Source organism: Bos mutus, chromosome 11 (genome assembly GCF_027580195.1).
Source record: "Bos mutus isolate GX-2022 chromosome 11, NWIPB_WYAK_1.1, whole genome shotgun sequence".
In the NCBI taxonomy this organism is placed as follows: Eukaryota; Metazoa; Chordata; class Mammalia; order Artiodactyla; family Bovidae; genus Bos; species Bos mutus.
Window position 1 is genome coordinate 83,773,110 of NC_091627.1, and position 21,122 is coordinate 83,794,231.

At 40.7% G+C, this 21,122-nt stretch overlaps 1 protein-coding gene across 7 annotated transcripts in view; it reads left to right on the forward strand.

Annotated features, from left to right (window-relative positions):
• SLC8A1 (solute carrier family 8 member A1) overlaps positions 1 to 21,122 on the forward strand; it is a 463,121-nt gene that overhangs the window by 81,401 nt on the left and 360,598 nt on the right. For 4 of the 7 annotated variants that reach the window (XM_070379679.1, XM_070379681.1, XM_070379685.1 and 1 more), the window contains one exon: positions 8,896 to 10,727. In XM_070379679.1, the coding sequence (XP_070235780.1) occupies positions 8,896 to 10,727 (1,832 nt within the window). Of the gene's footprint in view, positions 1 to 8,892; positions 10,728 to 21,122 lie in introns of all 7 variants that reach the window. The other 3 variants (XM_070379683.1, XM_070379684.1, XM_070379682.1) reach the window with 1 other exon arrangement.

Below are 21,122 nucleotides of genomic sequence, written 5' to 3' on the forward strand. Positions count from 1 at the left end.
TGCCCTGTGTCTATGTAGGTTCCTAGCTATCCTTAGCTGTTTCTCTTTGAGGAAAGCAGAGCAAGCCCTTGCCAAAATTATGAAGTATGTATGTTACTCTCAATGATTTAATCTCCTCTTTGGAGGACCCTTTTAATCTCCAATTAGGGTCCATTTTTCTCTGCCCTCTTCTCTCTTCCCTCCCCTACACACTCACCATTTTTATTTTTTGGCCATGCTACATAGTATGTGGGATCCTAGTTCCCCAACCAGGGATTGAACCTGTGCCCCCTGCATTGGAAACATGGAATCTTATCCACTGGACTTCCAGGGAAGTCCTGAGGGAAATCCTGGGACTTCGTTATTTTAGTGCTGTCTGGAGTCCCAGTTTGTGATGAGAGCCCATCTGATATACTATTTCACATCAGCATCATACCGATATTAGAACAAATGTTATCTTCTAATATGTAAGCACCACCTTACATCAAGGACTTTGTTTAAGTCCTTTTCCTCTCTAGTCTGTGTTTGCTAAACATGCTGATGCCCTTCAAGCTAGTTCTGCCTTCCTACCCAGTTCTGCCTTTTATGCATTGCTACCCATCCTACCAGTGCCAAGACCACCTACATCAGAATCACCTACGATGCTTCTTAAAATTCAAATTTGGGGTTACCTCTTTAGAGCTACAGGGCTTTCCTCGTGGCTCAGCAGGTAAAGAATTTGCCTGGAATATAGGAGACCCGGGTTTAATCCCTGGGTCAGGAAGAATCCCTTGAGAAGGGAATGACTGCCCACCCCAGTATTCTTGCCTGGAGAATTCCACGGATAGAGGAGCCTGGCGGACTACAGTCCATGGTGTCACAAAGAGTTGAATGCGACTGAGCAATTAACACTTACACTGTTTTCTTTAGATCTACTGTATACCCAATGATAGGGCCCAGTTATCTTCACTTTAATGAATTTTCCAGAAGATCCTTAGGTGAAGTGAAGTTGAAGAAGTATTGTTCTATGCCTTTAGTCACATCATTGCTTCCTTCTGAAATGCCCTCACTCTCTCTGGCTTCTGTTGCTTTTTCCAGTCCCTTCCTTTTATGGAATTTTCCATCTTCTTTCTCCTATTCATGGTCATTTGAGTAAATATCACCTGAAGACTGTAAATTTATCAGGAACAGGGACCAGGAATCAATCCTCTTTGTAATCCCCACAGTGTTTGGTCTGGTGCTTTGCACTAGAAGTCGTTCAATACATGCTTGAGAACAAATAAATGGTCTACTCTCTAGAACTAGGAATACCAGGAGGGTTATACTTCACTCAAATGTCTGAAGGCACAATGTCAACAAGCTAGTGTGGGAAATATTTTTAGGTAGGAGATCTATTTTGGTGACCCAGAAATAAATGCACACATATGACCTCATTTTTTTTCAGTGTAAGGTCAAACATCAGGAAAGGTTGCTCTTTTCAGGGTGGATGGTACCTGATATAGTTGCTATTGTCCAACATGAGACCCCTGAAAGCTTCATGGAAGAGATGATCTGAGGCCCCCTTCTGGGAGTTCACTACATTTGAAATCTTTTGGTTGCAAGACTGTAGATGGAGCAGTTGGAGGTTTCTAGAAGCCCACTTGTATGACCCCAAGACCCCAGGTATGTTAACCTGGAAATGAGGTGGTCCACTTCGAGGGCATCCAGGTGTGGTCACGGTCTTACTGTCTGAATGCCTGAAAAGTCTCTCCTCTTCCATGATTCCCTAGTCATGGAAGAGTTCTGTCTTCTGGAAAGCAAGACTCACTTCTTGTCTCTCGTAATGACTTACTAGAATGTGGGCTTCTTTGGGGAATATCATCTTATATGTCTTTAAAACACAGTACCTGGCACATATGAGTGGCTAAGAGAAGCTTGGAAAACTTGTGAATGAATGGGTTGTTTTCCCATTTCTTTGGATTACTTACCAGTTAAAAAATTAAAATATAAACATGTTTTGACCCCAAGACTATACATTTGTGGGCAGTGTTGAGATTATTTTAAAAAAATGATTTATTGTCATTAGAGCTAAGTATTAACTTACTTGTTGGGCTAAAATTTGGTATCATTCTCTGCAGCTTTTTGGATTGCCTTCTTTTATTTTAGTTTTTGGTTGTTCACTGCTAGAATTTCATTCACCATTTTTTTTTTCTCCTGACTGAATGGAAAAACCTTGAGATTTTTACATGCCTTTGGAGGGATTTCTGACCTCAGATTTTAGCTGATGATCCCCTAAATGGATCATCTTTCCTTGTCACGTGATGAATGGGAGTGCTTACAAAAGCCTTCCTTGGGGGTGGGGCAGCAGGAGATGGGCAAGGGAAAGGTGAAAATCTCTGGATGAGGTGATGTAAACTACAGACATTTATTCAGGTGGAAAGGAGGGGAGAAGGTTATTTTGCATGAAGTACCTCAGTAAGGAGCTCTTTGCTAGGAAAGAACAGTATTGTTAATCTCTGTAGTGAAAACAAATAAACGAAAAGGTGTTGCCGTTCTTCATTCTTCTCCTACCGCATATTGATTGTGGCTTTTCAGTCTGATACAGGCCTTTGGTCACTTTAGGGGTATCCATCTTACCTAGGGAACATTTCTAAATGCATATGTCTAGGTCCAGCACCTGGATTCTGATTCCACATCAGAGATTTGATGAATCAGCACAAGGCCAACTGAGAAGTATTTTATTCATTTAATAAAAGCAGGTGCTGTGCATCTTCCATGTAGCAGGGTGTGCTCGAGGAACTGGGTGAACAAAAGAGACAGAAATCCCTACCCTTACAGAGTTGACATCTATGAGAGAGAGAGAGAATAAGAAGAACTGTTAAATAAAGTATATAATATATAAAAAGTAGTAAGTTCTAAGATTTACAGAGATAGAGAACAGACTTGTGGTTCCCAAGTGGGGAGGAATTGGGAGAGAGATTGAAAATTTGAAATTAGAAGATACAAACTGTTACATATAGGATAGATAAACAGCAAGGTCCTATTGTATAGCATGTGGAACTACATTTAATATTCTGGGATAAACCATAATGGAAAATAATATAAAAAAGAATGCATGTATGTGTATAACCAAATCACTTTGCTGTGTAGCAGAAATAAACACAGCATTGGAAATCAACTATAATTCAATAAAAAGTAATAAGTTCTATATAGAAAAACAAAATAAGGGAAAAAGGGTCTCATGACTTTTCAGTAACATTTTTATTATCCTAAATTCTGAAATCATCTTTCCGTTTTGGCCACGTTGCCTGACCATTACTCCAGCTGCTACCTTTGATGAATGAAGAGGGTGTTTTCTGACATGGGACAGGGCCCCTGTAGTCTTTTAAGTCTGGGCAGGGGGCTTGAGCCCCTTACGTGGTGTCTAACTGCTTGTCTCCCAGAGGACCTGGCCTCATTTTTCAGGAAGAAAAGTAGAAACTCTCTCTTTGGGGAAAAAATAAAGTAATAGCAGAGAGTTGCTGTGGGCACCGAAGGAGCTCCTTGGTGAAGTGTGGCATGGCCTGATGGCCTGAGGGTGGGGGCCAGCACGGTAATGGCACCCTCAGTGGATGATCAGATAAAAAGGGCATCCTCTGGCATCATCTTTGTCTAGAAGCATTTGGAAGTGCTTGCATTTGTAGTGGATGAGAATTCGTGGTTGCTTTACCGTTGCCTTAGAAGCAGATTCATTGCTTAGTTTTGAGGCTTTCAGTCAGCAAGAATTCCAGAGGTGGGGATTCCAGGTCTTGATGGAGAGTCAAGGAGTTCCTTGGAAAAACCCCAGCTGCCGATCAGCAGAATGAGACTAGGCCACCTCAAGCACAGAACTGGTGAGAATGCCAGAGGTGTTTCCTCTCTGAGTTGGTTCTCCTTGCAGTCAGAACCACTAAAGCTCCCACTGCTGTGCTACCTAACTACTCCTTGAACCTCTGCTATGGCAGTTTGATGAAGATCTGTCTGGCGAGTACATGCATCCATTTCTGTGACCTCTCCCTTTGCCATAGAGGGGTGGGCTCACTCAGTTTGATACTTGTTCACCGTCCTTTGTCCGTGACGTTCAGGTTTGTCATCTATAGGTGTTGGGGCTCTTTGGTTTGTTTTAAAATAAATAGTGAGCAGAAGATAATGTGAGTATTCTTGCTATTATGCTGAAGGCTCATTTGGATGATGTAATGAACATTCCTAAGTAAGAACTGGCCCTGGATGTAAGGGCTTTCTGAAACCACTGTGAAGATCAGACTACCTCTTGTTCAGAGTTCAGTAGATCAGGGTGAAAGATTAGAAGGTCAGGCAGCAGACTAATACATCAACAGCTACTATTTGCTGCTTAATTTTCATAGAAATAAATATTTGAGGAGACAGTGGCGAGAGTCAGATCTGTTTGCATCTGAGGCATCAGAATTGAGACAAAACATGGAGGGAAAAAATGAAGCAGGACTCATTTTTTGATGACACCTAACCCACATCCTCAGGGCTTCACTGGTGGCTCAGTGGTAAAGAAACTCCATATCCTCACAAGCATTTAGATTTGGTGTTAATTTAATAAAGAAAGAAACTGAAGTCCAGAGAGTTCTTTCCAGTTGCTTCATGACCAATAAGCTATAGCAGTGTTTTTTGGTCCACTGACCTCACAAATTAGACTACTGTGAAACCATCTTTTGAATATAATTGTGACATTTTTGAGTTAACCTCAGAAGTCCCCTTCCTTTTTATGTAATACCGATGATGGTTTTTTTTTTTTTTTTACTGCTCTGTCCACCCTGAGACATTGATACCCTTTTGGCTGGGAGCATGTTGGTTGGGGCAGGGCTTCTACTTGGAAGACTGAAGAGATTGCCCTGAGAGTATTTGCAGAAGAGGTTGTCAGGTAATTGCTAAAAGGCAGGAGAGTGGGAGCCAGTTGTCTCCAGGAACATTCCAGCCCACAGGTTACCTCCCAGCTGCGGATATGTGTCCATGTCAGTCTGCCATCCATAAGATAAAACTAGGCTTGTTGGAAACCTTTCATGGGACTTTTGCTACCTATCCCCACATAGAAACCAAGAGGTTTTCCACTGAGCTAGTCCAAGCCCAAATCCAATCGTTCTCAAAAGGTCACTATATGCACTCTCAGGTGTGGTAGAATGGAGCAGGGGATTACATCAGTTTCAGACAGACCGGGCTTTGAATCTTAGTTACTGTCTGACTTTCAGCAAGTATGTAACCTGTCTGAACCTCAGTCTTTCCACCTACAAACAGGCTTACGGTATATTGTTAGGGGTGCTATTCACACAGACTCTAATGGAAATGGCAACATTTGGAGTTGTATAACAGGGCAGTGCTGGTTCCTGGAAGTATTAGATATAATAATTAGATATAGATAGATGTAAAAAATTTACCATGGTGTCTGGGACAGTGTTCAATAATGGAGCCTGGGATTACCATCTCAGGCAGTCAGCTGTGATTTGTGATTTGCTGTGGTGTCATTTTGAAATGTGCTTCAAAGAAGGAAAATAGTTCAGGGCACAGAAAGCACAATATGCAAAGACCTGGAGGTAAGAAAGTGCCGTCCTGTTCAGGAAATTGAGAGAATTCCCATATTTTAGAACTCAAAGGCCAGATCCTGAAAGGTCTAAATAGCCTATTGAGGGGGTTTGCATTTGTCTTCAGGGCAGTAGGCCATGAAGAGTTTTAAGGGGAGTGAGAGAGTGTGATCTGCATTTTGGGAGGTTTGTTTTGGCTGAGATGTGAGGAATGGAATGATGAGCCTTGGCAGCAATTTCAAGGGAGTGGTTCATTCTATCCACCCTGGAGACAGGAGCAACTTTGTGTCTGTTTGGGTAGGCTCTGTGTGTTCTGTACTATTCCTTCTGAGCAAATTCTTAACCTTTCTGATCCTTCCAGGTTACCAAAATGTTTTAAGTTGCAAATCTTCCAAAAGGATCACTGCAAATGTTTATTTCTCTTTTTTAAACTTTAGATCTTTACTATATCATTTTATATACCTGCAAGGCATTGGGATCATTGCCTTGATCAGACTTTTTTTTTAAATAATAGGCAAGTGCAGGCTTCCTTTTTTCTCCTCTTGTCTTTATAGTCTGTTCTTCAGTGAACCAGCAAAGAGATTATTTTAAAAGATAAATCAGCTCATCTCACACTTCTGATTGGAATCTCCCTGTGATTCCCAAATCCCTCACAGTCAATGCCAATGTCTTACAGTGGCCTCAGTGGCCCTCATGATCTGTCCCTACTGAATTCCCAGCTCCTGAGCCCTGCTTCTTTCCATCACTTCTCTGTCACCACACAGATTTCTTCCTGGTCCCTAGACTATGCAAAGCACAATTCTCATCAAGGTCTTTGTACCTAACTTGAAATTCTCTTCCTGCAAGTATCCACAAAGCTTGGGCCTCTTCTTCCTTCAGGACTTTGCTCAAATGGCGCCTTATCAGAGAGGCCTTCCTTAAACTGTCCATTATAAAATCCTGCATTCCATGTGTGTGCGCATACTGACACATACAACCTGGCACAGACACCATAACATACAGACTTCCCGTCCTCTTGAAATTGCTCCCTACCCGCCACCGTTACACTGCTTGTTACCACCTGACATTTGTATTTGTTTGTTTCCTCCCGTTAGAATATAAGGTCTGCAAAGACAGAGACTTTAAAACAAATTCACTGATGAATTCTCAGGACCTAGAAGAGAGCCCATCATGTCCTAAAATTTGTCTGGGCAGCTCTCATAAATCTGTGGAATAAATTGCTGCAAGGGAGTTAGAACTAGATCTGCCACTGTTCTTACAGGGATGGTTCAGAGTTACCTTGTTTTAAGAAGAGATCCTACAACCCACTCAAGCCGAGTCATGACTGGACAAGTAGATACACTGACCATGAACTGCATATTTTGAAAATATGTTTCTTCTATTTTTCCACCTTTTACTTAGAATGGGGTCTGACCACCACAGCCCTCTGCTGCGTCTTCTTTAGTGTGAGGAAAATGTCAAAGCTATCTCCCTGTAGCGATGAGCTTTAAAAAAAAAAGTGGGGAGGGTGATTTAGGTGATGCCAGAATGTGCTGGGCCAGGTAGGGCTTCTCCTAGGCCCTGGTGCAGTTTTCAATATAAGCCATCAGCAGTAAGCCTAGGGCAGAGAGTGTAGGCAAATGTGGGGGTGACTTAGCCTGAGGCCACGAAGGGCTCTAACCCAGCTCTCCCTTTATGTCAGGCCACAGGACTAAAACCTGACTCAGGACCCTTCTTATCCCTGTGTCATTGGATGTTATAACTGGCTTTCCAGACCAGAGTCACCCTGACTTGCAGCAGATCCTTCTTTGCTTCATTGTCCCCCACCCCATTCACCAAAACCCTGGAATCTGAGGTGATACAAGGTCACGGAGAGGCACAAACCTTGGTTACCTGAGCACAGTGGTAGGTGGAGCCACCATGAACCTGGATTCCCACCAGTGATGCTGTTGCCATATCCCCAGTTTCCTACAGCCCTTTAATCCCATAGGCACTTTTGGTCACTGTCATTTTGCCACCTGGGCTAATTTAGTTGGAATTATTGCCCCTGTATTTTTAGGTCACTTGAGTCCTCTATAGAACTGATGTGTATTTTAGAATGACCATGAAAATTCTGACATTGACACAGAGAAGGAACATTTTATGGCTGGTAACACTGATTTCACAGCCTGTCAGGCAAGACCTGGGCAAGACACATGCACAGACCTGGGCCTGCTTATCTCCCTTTCCTGCCATGGGCAGCCTGCAGATTCTAGAATGAGATCTGTACACAGCTATGAAGAGCAGCGCTTGAAGAACCAGATGCCCAGCTGCTAATGCATCAGAAGACCTGGTGTTGCTGAAAATTAGGAGGAAATGTGCTGTCATCAAAACATGCTCTTAAAAACTATACTTATCGTGTGGAAACATTGCCTTACAACAGACCTTTTTTCCCTTCAAGTGCAAATACCATTGAGCTTTGATTGCAGGCAAGCTGGAAGATTTCTCTGTGGTTCTAAGATCCATAGATTTGTTGTTGTTCAGTTGCTAAGTTATGTCTGACTCTTTGCAACCCTATGGACTGTAGCATGCTAGGCTTCCCTGTCCACTATTTCTCAGTGTTTGCTCAGATTCATGTCCATTGAGTTGATGATGCCATCCAACCATCTCATCCTCTATTGCACTCTTCTCCTTTTGTCTTCAGTCTTTCCCAGCATCAGGGTCTTTTCCAATAAGTCAGCTCTTCACATCAGGTGACCAAAGAATTGGTGCTTCAGCATCAGTCCTTCCAGTGAATATTCAGGGTTGATTTCATTTAGAATTGACTGGTTTGATTTTGCAGTCCAAGTGACCGTCATGAGCCATAGGACACAATTGCATTAAATACAGTGTAAACTGTGCCCCAGAATTTAAGATCGTTACCAGGTCATGCATTTGTAGGATTTTTAGAGTCTAAACTTCATAGCATCACTCTTAAGGTGATTTTGGCAATGAAACAGTTTTTGGAAGGTTGACTGTGTTAACCACAGTTTAAAAGAAAATCTGCCTTAGCAACAAGGAGAAAATTATTTAATGCGTCAAAACTCTGTGCTTTTCCTCATTGGCTGTCAGCGTGCATGCATGTGTGTTCAACAAGCCAAGGATATAATTGAACGTTTCCTTCCAGTAAGTCAGCTGTGTACATTGCTCATTGCTCAGTAAATGGGACTACATGTAGAAAATCCACAAGTGGAGAGATTGGGCTGTAAACATTACCAAGGATTGCTTTATCACAGATGGATTCTTAGAGCCATGATTCACCGTAGATGTTGTGATAGTCAAATATAAACAAGTCATTGGTAAATGTAATAAACAATTGGGTCACTTGAGTGCTTTGGGTCTGGATCTAATGATGTGATTTTTTTCCCCCACCCCCCTTTCTTATTCTCCCCAGTAGGTTGGGACAGTTGGAACTCTGCCATTGCCCAGCATGCTGCAGTTCAGTCTGTCACCCACCTTGTCGGTGGGATTTCACTTGATAGCCATGGTGGCTCTCTTGTTTTCCCATGTGGACCATATACGTGCTGAGACAGAAATGGAAGGAGAAGGCAACGAGACTGGCGAGTGTACTGGCTCCTATTACTGTAAGAAGGGGGTGATTTTACCCATTTGGGAGCCCCAGGACCCTTCCTTTGGAGACAAAATTGCTAGAGCGACTGTGTATTTTGTGGCCATGGTCTACATGTTTCTTGGAGTCTCAATCATTGCTGACCGGTTCATGTCCTCTATAGAAGTCATCACGTCTCAAGAGAAAGAAATCACCATAAAGAAACCCAATGGAGAGACCACCAAGACAACTGTGAGGATATGGAATGAGACAGTGTCCAACCTGACCTTGATGGCCCTGGGGTCTTCAGCTCCAGAGATTCTCCTTTCAGTAATCGAGGTGTGTGGCCATAACTTCACCGCAGGAGACCTTGGTCCTAGCACCATCGTGGGGAGTGCTGCATTCAACATGTTCATCATCATTGCCCTTTGTGTGTATGTCGTCCCGGATGGGGAGACAAGGAAGATCAAGCATCTGCGTGTGTTCTTTGTGACAGCAGCATGGAGCATCTTTGCCTATACCTGGCTTTACATCATTTTGTCTGTCAGCTCCCCTGGGGTCGTGGAGGTCTGGGAAGGTTTGCTTACTTTCTTCTTCTTCCCCATCTGCGTTGTGTTTGCTTGGGTGGCAGACAGGAGGCTTCTGTTTTACAAGTATGTCTACAAGAGGTATCGGGCTGGCAAGCAGAGGGGAATGATTATTGAACACGAAGGAGACAGGCCATCTTCCAAGACAGAAATTGAAATGGATGGGAAAGTGGTCAATTCCCATGTTGACAGTTTCTTAGATGGAGCCCTGGTTCTGGAGGTTGATGAGAGGGACCAAGATGATGAAGAAGCCAGGCGAGAAATGGCTAGGATTCTGAAGGAACTCAAGCAGAAGCATCCAGAGAAGGAAATAGAGCAATTAATAGAATTAGCCAATTACCAAGTCTTAAGTCAGCAGCAAAAAAGTCGAGCGTTTTACCGTATTCAAGCTACCCGCCTGATGACCGGAGCGGGCAACATTTTAAAGAGGCATGCAGCAGACCAAGCCAGGAAAGCTGTCAGCATGCATGAGGTCAACACGGAAGTGGCTGAAAATGACCCTGTCAGTAAGATCTTCTTTGAACAAGGGACATATCAGTGTCTGGAGAACTGTGGCACAGTAGCCCTGACCATTATCCGCAGAGGTGGTGATTTGACCAACACTGTGTTTGTTGACTTCAGAACAGAGGATGGCACAGCCAATGCTGGGTCTGATTACGAATTTACCGAAGGAACTGTGGTCTTTAAGCCTGGTGAGACCCAGAAGGAAATCAGAGTTGGCATCATTGATGATGACATCTTTGAGGAGGATGAGAATTTCCTTGTGCATCTCAGCAACGTCAAAGTATCTTTGGAAGCCTCGGAAGACGGCATCCTGGAAGCCAGTCATGTCTCTACCCTTGCTTGCCTGGGATCCCCCTCCACTGCCACCGTGACTATTTTTGATGATGACCATGCTGGCATCTTTACTTTTGAGGAACCGGTGACTCATGTGAGTGAGAGCATTGGCATCATGGAGGTGAAAGTTCTGAGAACATCTGGAGCACGTGGAAATGTTATCGTTCCCTATAAGACCATTGAGGGGACCGCCAGAGGTGGAGGGGAGGACTTTGAGGACACATGTGGAGAGCTCGAGTTCCAGAATGACGAAATTGTGTAAGTTCTTTTTTTTTATACCTATGTGTGTGGTTGAGTGCGTCTGTGGTTGTGTGAACATGTGTGTTTTTTAAAAACTAAATGGTGAAGAAAGAATGGATTGGTAACTATACAGAACCACTTTCAAAATACCAAAATATCCTAGCTTCTAGCTTATGTGCCACTGATCAATATACTATATCTGTCAAGATCCTAATGTGTTTTCCTTTTTACTTTTATGCATTTACAGTTTTTAAGTACGTTTATGGATCATGATGAAATGAGTCTTCTGACAGAATTTATGCACTTAATGATCGGTTGAAAAACTTGTATTCTGTCTTGATCATATAACAGACACACAGAAAGGGAATATCGCAAAAGTCAATTTGGGAAAGCCCAAAAATAATTTCCTGGCTACCAGGGTTCGCTGAAATGATTTTTGCTGCTTTTCTCTGACACTGTTTTTGTGATGGTCTAATGTTTCTGCTGAAATGCTAATGCTTAATTATAACTTAATGACCAATCCTGCCTTTTCAGTTTGATGCCAATGGAGAAAAGTCATAAAGTTCTTTTTTAGTTCTAGTCTGATTTTACTTTACATGGTTAAACAAACCCTTTTACCCTGCTGGCATAGGGATGGTGAGAGAAATAAAATTCTAAGTGTCTGAAATGACAAGGAGCAGGTCAGAGAAAAGAAGTGGGAAACAATTAAGTTTTCCTATTGACACTTTACAGTGACATTTGCCAACACTGTAACACAGAATATCTGATTGTGTGATGATTCCTCCATTGGCAGAGGATGTTTAGAGAGCTTTTCCTCCTTCCTTGCCTAAGGCCAGGGGCACTGCAATCACCAAAAGCAAACCAGAAAATATGACCCAGTCAGTAATATCCAAACTGCAAGGATGGAAGAAAAGGAACTGTTTGTAATATCTGCAGTGAAACATTCATTTTAAATCATTCATTTGAAAATATTCAAATGAATGATTATGTTGACAGGATCATTGACAACTTAGGAATTTCAGGATAAACAATATAAAATATAGTTTGTTATCAAAATGGTTAACTCTTGTTAATAGCATGTGACATGGCAGGTGCGTTCTCTTCAAGGTGAAATTTCTTCTACTATAAGTGTAGAGAAAATAAATACAAGGATGGGGGAGGGGGGTACAGAGGAAACAGATTTTCCTAAAAGAGCCTTCCAATGTCTTTCACATCTTTGACACTGTATTTATAGAGATGGGCAATCCGTGTGCTGTCACAGTGAAATCTAAGAGAGACTGTAATAACCTTCCTTGGATGTGTGTGTGGGGAGAACTTTTGCTCAGTATCTGTTTTACATTGGTTCTTATGCTGTTAACATCCCACTTAGTGAGACATGTTTTGTTGGGACAGATACTTTACTGAAAGATGGTAATAGGAAATGAATATCCTGCACACCCAAGGACGGATTTTCCCAAAGGCCTCTGTTGATTATGGTCCTGCCCGCATTAGTACATAAACTTTATTTCTTTGCTGGGAATTCTTGCTCATTACATTTCATAATCATTTCAATTATTGAACCCTCTTGTATTAGATATACTTTTACATGGATTACAAGTGCTATTGCATATTATTAAAGGAATACTGCATGTTATTCAATGAATTCACAAGGGTAGCTCTTGAACATGACCAAATTGGGATTTTGTTTTGTTTACTCATTTTACCTAGGATGTTTTCTCAGAAAATGCAGTATTGCTTTCTCTCGAGAATAATGGCTCTGTACTTGTTTGAAAGGCAGCTTTCCCTGTCTAATCTGGTGTCCAGGACTTCTACCAAAGCATAAATAAATTTCTTTTGGGCAGAGTGTAGTAGAAGAAGGAAAAAAAGAGACTGGTTTGATGGTAAAATTTAGTCTGTCAAGCTCTATTTCAAACATTCACCCTATGCCATTATATTGGTTTAATTCTTGCTATGGAAGGAATATTGCCAAATTTCAGCTTTAGAAATTTAGATATCTTGTGAAAACTGGTAAGAATCAGTGGAATTATCAGCATTTCTGTGTATGTGTTCTTGCTGCTGCTAAGTCACTTCAGTCGTGTCCAACTCTGTGTGACCCATAGACGACAGCCCACCAGGCTCCCCCGTCCCTGGGATTCTTCAGGCAAGAACACTGGAGTGGGTTGCCATTTCCTCCTCCAATGCATGAAAGTGAAAAGTGAAAGGGAAATCGCTCAGTCGTGTCCGATTCTTCGCGACCCCATGGACTGCAGCTACCAGGCTCCTCCGTCCATGGGATTTTTCAGGCAAGAGTACTGGAGTGGGGTGCCATCACCTTCTCTAGTATGTGTTCTTAGGAATATTCTAGATGAATAGCCATTCCTGCTGCTGCTAAGTCACTTCAGTCATGTCCGACTGTGCGACCCCATAGACGGCAGCCCACCAGGCTCCCCCATCCCTGGGATTCTCCAGGCAATAACACTGGAGTGGGTTGTTGTCATATCCTTCTCCAATGCATGAAAATGAAAAGTGAAAGTGAAGTCGCTCAGTCGCGTCCGACCCTCAGTGACCCCATGGACTGCAGCCTTCCAGGCTCCTTCATCCATGGGATTCTCCAGGCAAGAGTACTGGAGTGGGGTGCCATTGCCTTCTCCTAGTGCTGTAAAATTCTTCCTATCTTTTATGTGGTAAGTTGAAATATGAACTTTTAGTAATGACAAAACATGTTATTTATAAGTTTAATGAAAGTACATCCTTGCATTTTTTCTTCTTTTTAAAATTTTAAGGAATTTTCATCTTAGTGTTATAGAGTTTTACTACCGACAAGGTTTGAAGATAATTAATAGGTCTATTGCTTGAATAAATTTGTTGTGGTGACTGGTACTTAGCCTTAATCTAGGCACCAAAGATTCAAACAAAATGCGTCTGGGAAAACATAATATTATCAAAGATCCCTTATTCTATTTTTTTTTTTTTTAATGGATTGTTTTTCCACTGGTAGTTGTTTCCAATGTCAGGTCCATACAGTCAGATCCAAGTTAAAAGGAGTTTGTCATCATGTAGTCTAGGTGAAGTGTGTAGACACAACTTAGTTTTTATCTTTTAAAATGAATTTATATTTCATCCAATTACAAAGGTAATCTTGAGAGATGACGTTCTCAAAAACCTAAAATACATGGATGGGACTATGGATACCCCTCAGCTTTAAAATTACTGCAGATGGTGACTGCAGCCATGAAATTAAAAGACACTTGCTTCTTGGAAGAAAAGTTATGACCAATATAGTAAAGTCACTCAGTCGTGTTCGACTCTTTGAGACCCCATGGACTGTAGCCTATCACGCTCCTCCGTCCATGGATTTTTCCAGGCAAGAATACTGGAGTGGGTTGCCACAACCTAGACAGCATATTAAAAAGCAAAGACTTTACTTTGTCAACACCGGTCTGTCCAGTGATGGAATTTCAGTTGAGCTATTTCACATCCTAAAAGATGATGCTGTGAAAGTGATGCACTCAATATGCCAGCAAATTTGGAAAACTCAGCAGTGGCCACAGAACTGGAAAAGGTCAGTTTTCATTACAATCCCAAAAAAAGGCAGTGACAAAGAATGCTCAAACTACCACACAATTGTACTCATCTCACACACTAGCAAACTAATGCTCAAAATTCTCCAAGCCAATCTTCAACAGTATGTGAACAACTTCCAGATGTTTAAGCTGGATTTAGAAAAGCTAGAGTAACCAGAGATCAAATTGCCAACATCCGTTGGATCATCAAAAAAGCAAGAGAGTTCCAGAAAAACATATACTTCTGCTTTATTGACTATGCCAAAGCCTTTGACTGTGTGGATCACAACCAGCTGTGGAAAATTCTTAAAGAGATGGGAATACCAGACCACCTGACCTGCCTCCTGAGGAATCTGAATTCAGGCCAAGAAGCAACAGTTAGAACTCAACATGGGACAGCAGACTGGTTCCAAATAGGAAAAGGAGTACGTCAAAGCTGTATATTGTCACCGTGCTTATTTAACTTATATGCAGAGTACATCATGAGAAATGCTGGGCTGGATGAAGTACAAGCTGGAATCAAGATTGTCAAAAATATCAATAACCTCACATATGCAGATGATACTACCCTTATGGCAGAAAGTGAAGAAGAACTAAAGAGCCTCTTGATGAAAGTGAAAGAGGAGAGTGAAAAAGTTGGCTTAAAGCTCAACCTTCAGAAAACTAACATCATGGCATCTGGTCCCATCATTTCATGGCAAATAGATGGGGAAAAGTGGAAACAGTGGCTGACTTTATTTTTGGGGGCTCCAAAATCACTGTAGATGGTGACTGCAGCCATGAAATTCAAAGATGCTTGTTCCTTGGAAGAAAAGTTATGAATGACCGAGACAGCATATTAAAAAGCAGAGACATTACTTTGCCAACAAAGTCCCATCTAGTAAAAGCTATGGTTTTTCCAGTAGTCATGTATGGATGTGAGAGTTGGACTATAAAGAAAGCTGAGTGCCAAAGAATTGATACTTTTGAACTGTGGTATTGGAGAAGACTCTTGAGAGTCCCTTGGACTGCAAGGTGATCCAACCAGTCCATCCTAAAGGAGATCAGTCCTGCATATTCATTGGAAGGACTGATGCTACAGCTGAAACTCCAATACTTGGACCACCTGATGCGAAGAACTGACTCATTTGAAAAGACCCTGATTCTGGGAAAGAGTGAAGGTGGGAGGAAAAGGGGAGGACAGAGGATGAGATGGCTGGATGGCATCACTGACTCAATGGACATGAGTTTGAGCAGACTCAGTAGTTGGTGATGGACAGGGCGTGCTGCAGTCCAGGGGGTCAGAGACCACTGAACAACTGAACTGAACAGCTTTATTAGATAGTTTTTCAAATCTTTTTTTTTTTTTTTTTGGTTTGTTTAATGATATGCATAAGCCAGAATTTATGATGCTTTCCACAGTAGCTTAAAACAATTCCTGGAAAAGCCTGGATTTACAGTATATCTAATTAAGAAGTCATTAACCAAGGTAGAAGTAGAGTTCAATCTGATCAGGGAGGGAGATCAAAATGCAGTCAGATTTTTATTTTCAAGAATAAGATAGATGCCTAATCTTTGACCTCAGTTTTAGTGTAGGAAAAGTCATTTAAATTTATAAAATAAGCATGTCTGTCCTCATTCATATTTTTATATAAATGAGTTGAATTATTTCAACTTGACCCTTTTAAAGATCAAAATCCGTATTTTAGGAAAATAGCATTAAGTGGTAAGTGCTGCTTGTGGTCTCAAATAAAATTTATTCTCAGCAAAACATTTGAAAATTACAATGCAAACACTCATTAGACAGATATAATTAACAATTAGCACATGCTTTTGTATAAACACAATCAATGACAAATACTAAACCCATGCTAGCTAATCTTGAATTTCAACAGGGAATTCTGTCTAATGTTAACAGCTAATAAAAAATAAATGAAGAATATGCTAATTTGATTTGTGGTTAGGAAGGTGACATCCAAAAATTTGAAGTGCTACTAATGTTTGTTCTTTAATGATGCTTGTTTCTTGGTAATAATTATAGAAAATGTTGTTTGGTGTTTCAAGGTCTAACATTAGCTTGACTGTTCTGGAAAATGTTAAGGTTAATTAACTAGTGCAGATACAAATCAAATTTAATTACTTAGTTATAGCTCAACAATAATATCATTTTTGGAAGATTACTCAAAACATCATGAGCATTTACTGCTATATATTTAAAATGCAAAGTTGGAAAATGAAGTATGTAGGTCGCTTAGCAAATCATTTTACTGGGAGTTTCTAGCCATAATTTGTTAAGCAATGGATCTGTCCAAAATTAGTTTAGCTTTAAAGACTATTAATGTTTACAAGTTTGATTGCAACTTCATTAGCAATATAATATTTATTGTATTGCTAATACAATAGCAATAGCTATTAGCAAATAGCAAATACAATATGTAAGACATGTCAACAAATATAGCTCTTGGATGCAAAATATTTACATCACTTTCTTTTTTGAAAAATATCTAGAAAAGAAATTCCATATAGGCTGTATGGAATCGTTATTATATTCCAGGGAAAATAAGTACTTTGTTTTTGCTATTTATATTACCAGTATTCTTTTCTTGCTCTATAGAATACCAAGGAATAAAGACTTAGCTATATGATAAAACAATTCAGAGAGTAGAAAGAGAAGGCAGTCAGCTATAAAAAATGAAAAAAAATGTTAGGAAAATTTGAAATGATCAGAAAAAGAACAATAATTGTATTTGGGGGGAAATCAGAAATGGTGAACAATACTAGAGAAAATAGTGTTAGACAAAAAAGCCTATTAGCTCATACTACCTTGAATCCAACATATTCTAGATTTACTTTGTGGCAAAAGTATTTATCTGTGACATTTAGCCAATTAAAATGATGGAGGCATGATACCTTACATTGATAAAAAAATTTTCCCAAGTAATATAAAAAATTTAGAAGGAATAATTTTAGGGTTTTAATGGACTTCCACTTTGGATTATCTTTTCAGACTGGACTATTTATCTCTTTTAGAAGCAAACCACATGTAATATCATTTGAAAATCTAAATTGTAACTACAAGAAATATTTTTATAAATGCATATGTTTTCATGAATGCATAACTACTATAAAAAATAAGACAGGTTAAGAGCCAAAAAAAAAAAAATTACAAGTTCTAATTCACCGCTTCTGGGAACCTAAATTGATTATGTGCAGAAGGGTTGTTTACCATGTCAACTAGATTGCTGCCTTTGCTACTGTAATCTCATTTTCCCACTGCAGATTAGAGTTTGGGGTTATAATAGAATTATGTAAAGAAATTTTATCTTAGCAAATGAGATGTCATAGTTTAGACACACTGAAGTGTTTATAGGACTGCCTTCTGAGTCATCATTCAAGGCCATCACATAGGGGGCTGATTGATTTTCTGGTTCAGGGTTAGAGAAGAATTTATCAATCAGTCTGTACATACTAAGTTACTAATTTGCACTCAGTTCTGGACTAATTATTTTGAAGGAAATAGAAGAAGTATCTCCGAATACTCTAAAATGGGGGATAATGAGATAGCATATTTTAATCAGTATAAATGTCATTCCAAAGATAAGCTATAAGTTGTAGGAGAAGCCTTAATTTGGGGTAAAATATTTGCATTTGCAGAAGGCATAATTGGAGAGAAAAGTGATGTTCATTTTAGGATGGAATCGTAACTTGGTAAACCTGAGTATGGACATTTTCAATATATTGGATGGTTCTTAATGAAAGACTCAGTGAACATTAATTTTCTTTAATGGAATTTTATTTTTTAAAATTATGGTTGATTTACAGTGTTGTTAGTTTCAGGTGTGCAGCAAAGCGAGTCACATTTTTGTTTATATTCTTTTCCATTATTGTTTATCATAGGATGTTGAATATAGTTCCATATCCTATAGAGTAGGACCTATGCATTCTGTATATTACCATTTTGCATCCGCTAACCACAAACTCCCCCTCCGTCTCTCTCCCTGCCCCACTTTGGCAACCACAGGTCTGTTCTGTGTCTGCGAATCTGTTTCTCTTTTGTAGATAAGCTCATTTGTGTCATATTTTATATTCCACATATAAGTGATATCATTTGGCATTTGTCTTTCTCTGTGGGACTTCTCTTAAGCATGATAATCTTTAGGTCCATCCATGCTAAATAATGCCCCAAATGGCCTTAGTTCATTTAATGGGATTTTAAATCATTATGAAGGCATTTAAATTAATCTGAGTATACATCCCTTTAAGCCAGTCACAAACTGACCAGTGTTGCATGATTCTACTTATATGAGATATCTGAAATAGTATATATCACTCATAGATGCAAGAGCAGGATGGTGGTTGTTGGAGGAAATGGAAGGGAAAATGGACAGTTGTTAATCAACAGGTATAAAGTTTCAGTTAATGCAAAATGAGTTAGTTCTAGAAGTCTGCCATACAACATCATACCTGTAGTTAACAATATTGTGCCATGTACTTAAAAATCTTTAGAGTTGGATCTTATCAAGTGCTTTTTACTACAATAGCATAAAAATTTTAAATTGTTGAAAAAAGAAAAGTGTATGATCTACTTAAAAATCAGCTTATGTGCTTGCCCCTCTATATCTCAATGCCTCTTATTGTTTATAAGCAAACTTTACAAGATTTTCTAAAAAAATATTGCCAGTATTGTCTTTTGCACTTAGTGGGATTCGTCCTTGGTCTCTAGAAACAGTTTTAATTTCCTTTAGTGCTGTAGCCACTGGAATAGTCCTTAGCCCATTTTTCCTTCCTTCTGACTCCATTTTCTCAGAGTTAACCAGTGTGCAACTGTCATCTCGGTAGAACCCAAGTAGATTTCACATCATATTGTGAAGTAGGGAGAGATTTTCTTTGCTTTTCTTTCCTGAGGACCCTGGTAACCCATGAAAAGAGATTTAAGCATGCTGAATTCTTTGGAATGGAGCCACCTTCAGGGTATAACACCTATGATAGGATTTTATTTGTTGTTTCACTGCTCTTTGTTAGCCAAGGTATAGAAAATTGCCTGTGGATTTCAGTATCTTGAGAACCATAGAGGTTTTCCTGTAAAGGATCTCCACCATGTTCTGTCATGGTTACTGAAATCCACTCACTGGAGATTCATTCTTTGGGATGGGAAAGCTGTTAGGTCCCTGTGTGTGTGTGTGCTAAGTCGCTTCAGTCATGTCCAACTTTCTGTGACCATATGGACTGTAGCTCACCAGGCTCCTCTGTCCATGGAATTCTCTAGGCAAGAATACTGGAGTGGGTTGCCATGCCCTCCTCCAGGGGATCTTCCCGACCCAGGGATTGAACCCAAGTCTCTTATGTCTCCTGCATTGGCAGGTGCCTTCTTTACCACTAGCACTGCCTGTTAGGCTGCTATCATGTTCTAAATGCCATGCAACTCTTAAGGGTTATCCTTAGAACAGCAGATGTGGCTCTGTGCCCAGTGGTGGGAAAGGAAGAAAGGACATCCAAATGTAAAGTGGGTCTGTGGCACTAGAGGTGATCTTTATAATTGCCTTGGGTGAGCCAGCTGAGGGGAACCTTGTGGAAGGTGTTGATGGAGCAGACCAGCAGCAAGTGGGGTTCTGCTGTGGCTACCCACACTGCCTTGCAGCTTCTGTCCTGGGAGTGGGGAAGTCCAGAAGGTCCTGGAGGGGAAAACAAGTGGTCAACAATATGGCCAGAATTAAAGGAAATCTCCTCCTTTGCTTCCTTTCCTGGCTCAACAGACTGCCTACGTAATACCAGATCTGCTTGCCAAAGGTTGAGCCAGCCAGAGCTCTTTCTTTTCACAGGCCTATACAGCTGTCTCTCTGTAGAGCTAGGCGAAATCAACAATGCCTTTTATTTCCTGCCTTTCTCCCCAGGACTTGTGTTCTCCATGACATTTTCTTTCCCTCTTACAATGTCTCCACAGGGTTACACAGGGGAATAGTCATTGTGTGCTTTGTGATCATTGAAGACACAGAAGCAAAGGGCAAGAACAGCCAAAGCAGAAATCGGAGAGATTTCATTATGCCCAGGAATTCAGCTATTAATGACGCAACCTGGAATATTTTATTTCTAGATACAATTTTTAAAGCTTAGGTGTGAGAGATCCTGAATACTTGGGACCCTTGAAGCCCTGTGGTGACCCTTGAAACAAAGCCCTCTGTACTTTTCCATGTTAGACTTCCCGAGATAAAAGATGGACATAGGAGGAGCTCTCGACTTGGGTTCTGTGCCCAGGTTGGAGCTCTCCCTACTGGCTTTGTACCTTTCAGCGAAGATACTTAAGCTCTGAGTCAGTTTCTTTCCCTGTGAAATGAAGATGACAATGGTAAATGTTTTGATGGTGTGGTGATGGTGGTAGTAATGCCAGTGATACTGAGGTGATAGTGATGGTGTTGGAGGCGGTAGCTTTGGACAGGGTAGTGGTGGTGCTGATAATGCTGATGGTGGTGGTGATGATAATAATAATGATGGTGGTATTGGAGGTTGTGATTTTGAATATGGTCATGGTATAAGTAGTGGTAATGGTGGTGGTAGTGGTGTAGGTGGTGATGGTGGTCATAGTGATGGTGTGGGAGGTAGTAGTTTTGACTGTGATGGAGAGAGGGAGGTGACGGTGGTGGAGAGATGGTTTTAAGATGTATAGCGAGCTGGGTTTCATGCTATTTTCCTTACAATATTCATTTGATTAAATCCTCACAACAATTATATTGCTGTGCTTAGTTGCCCAGTTGTGTCCGACACTTTGTGACCCTATGGACGGTAGCCCCTCAGGCTCCTCTGTCCGTGGGGATTCTCCAGGCAAGAATACTGGAGTGGGTCACCATGCCCTCCTCCAGGGGATCTTCCCAACCCAGGGATCGAACCCACGTCTCCC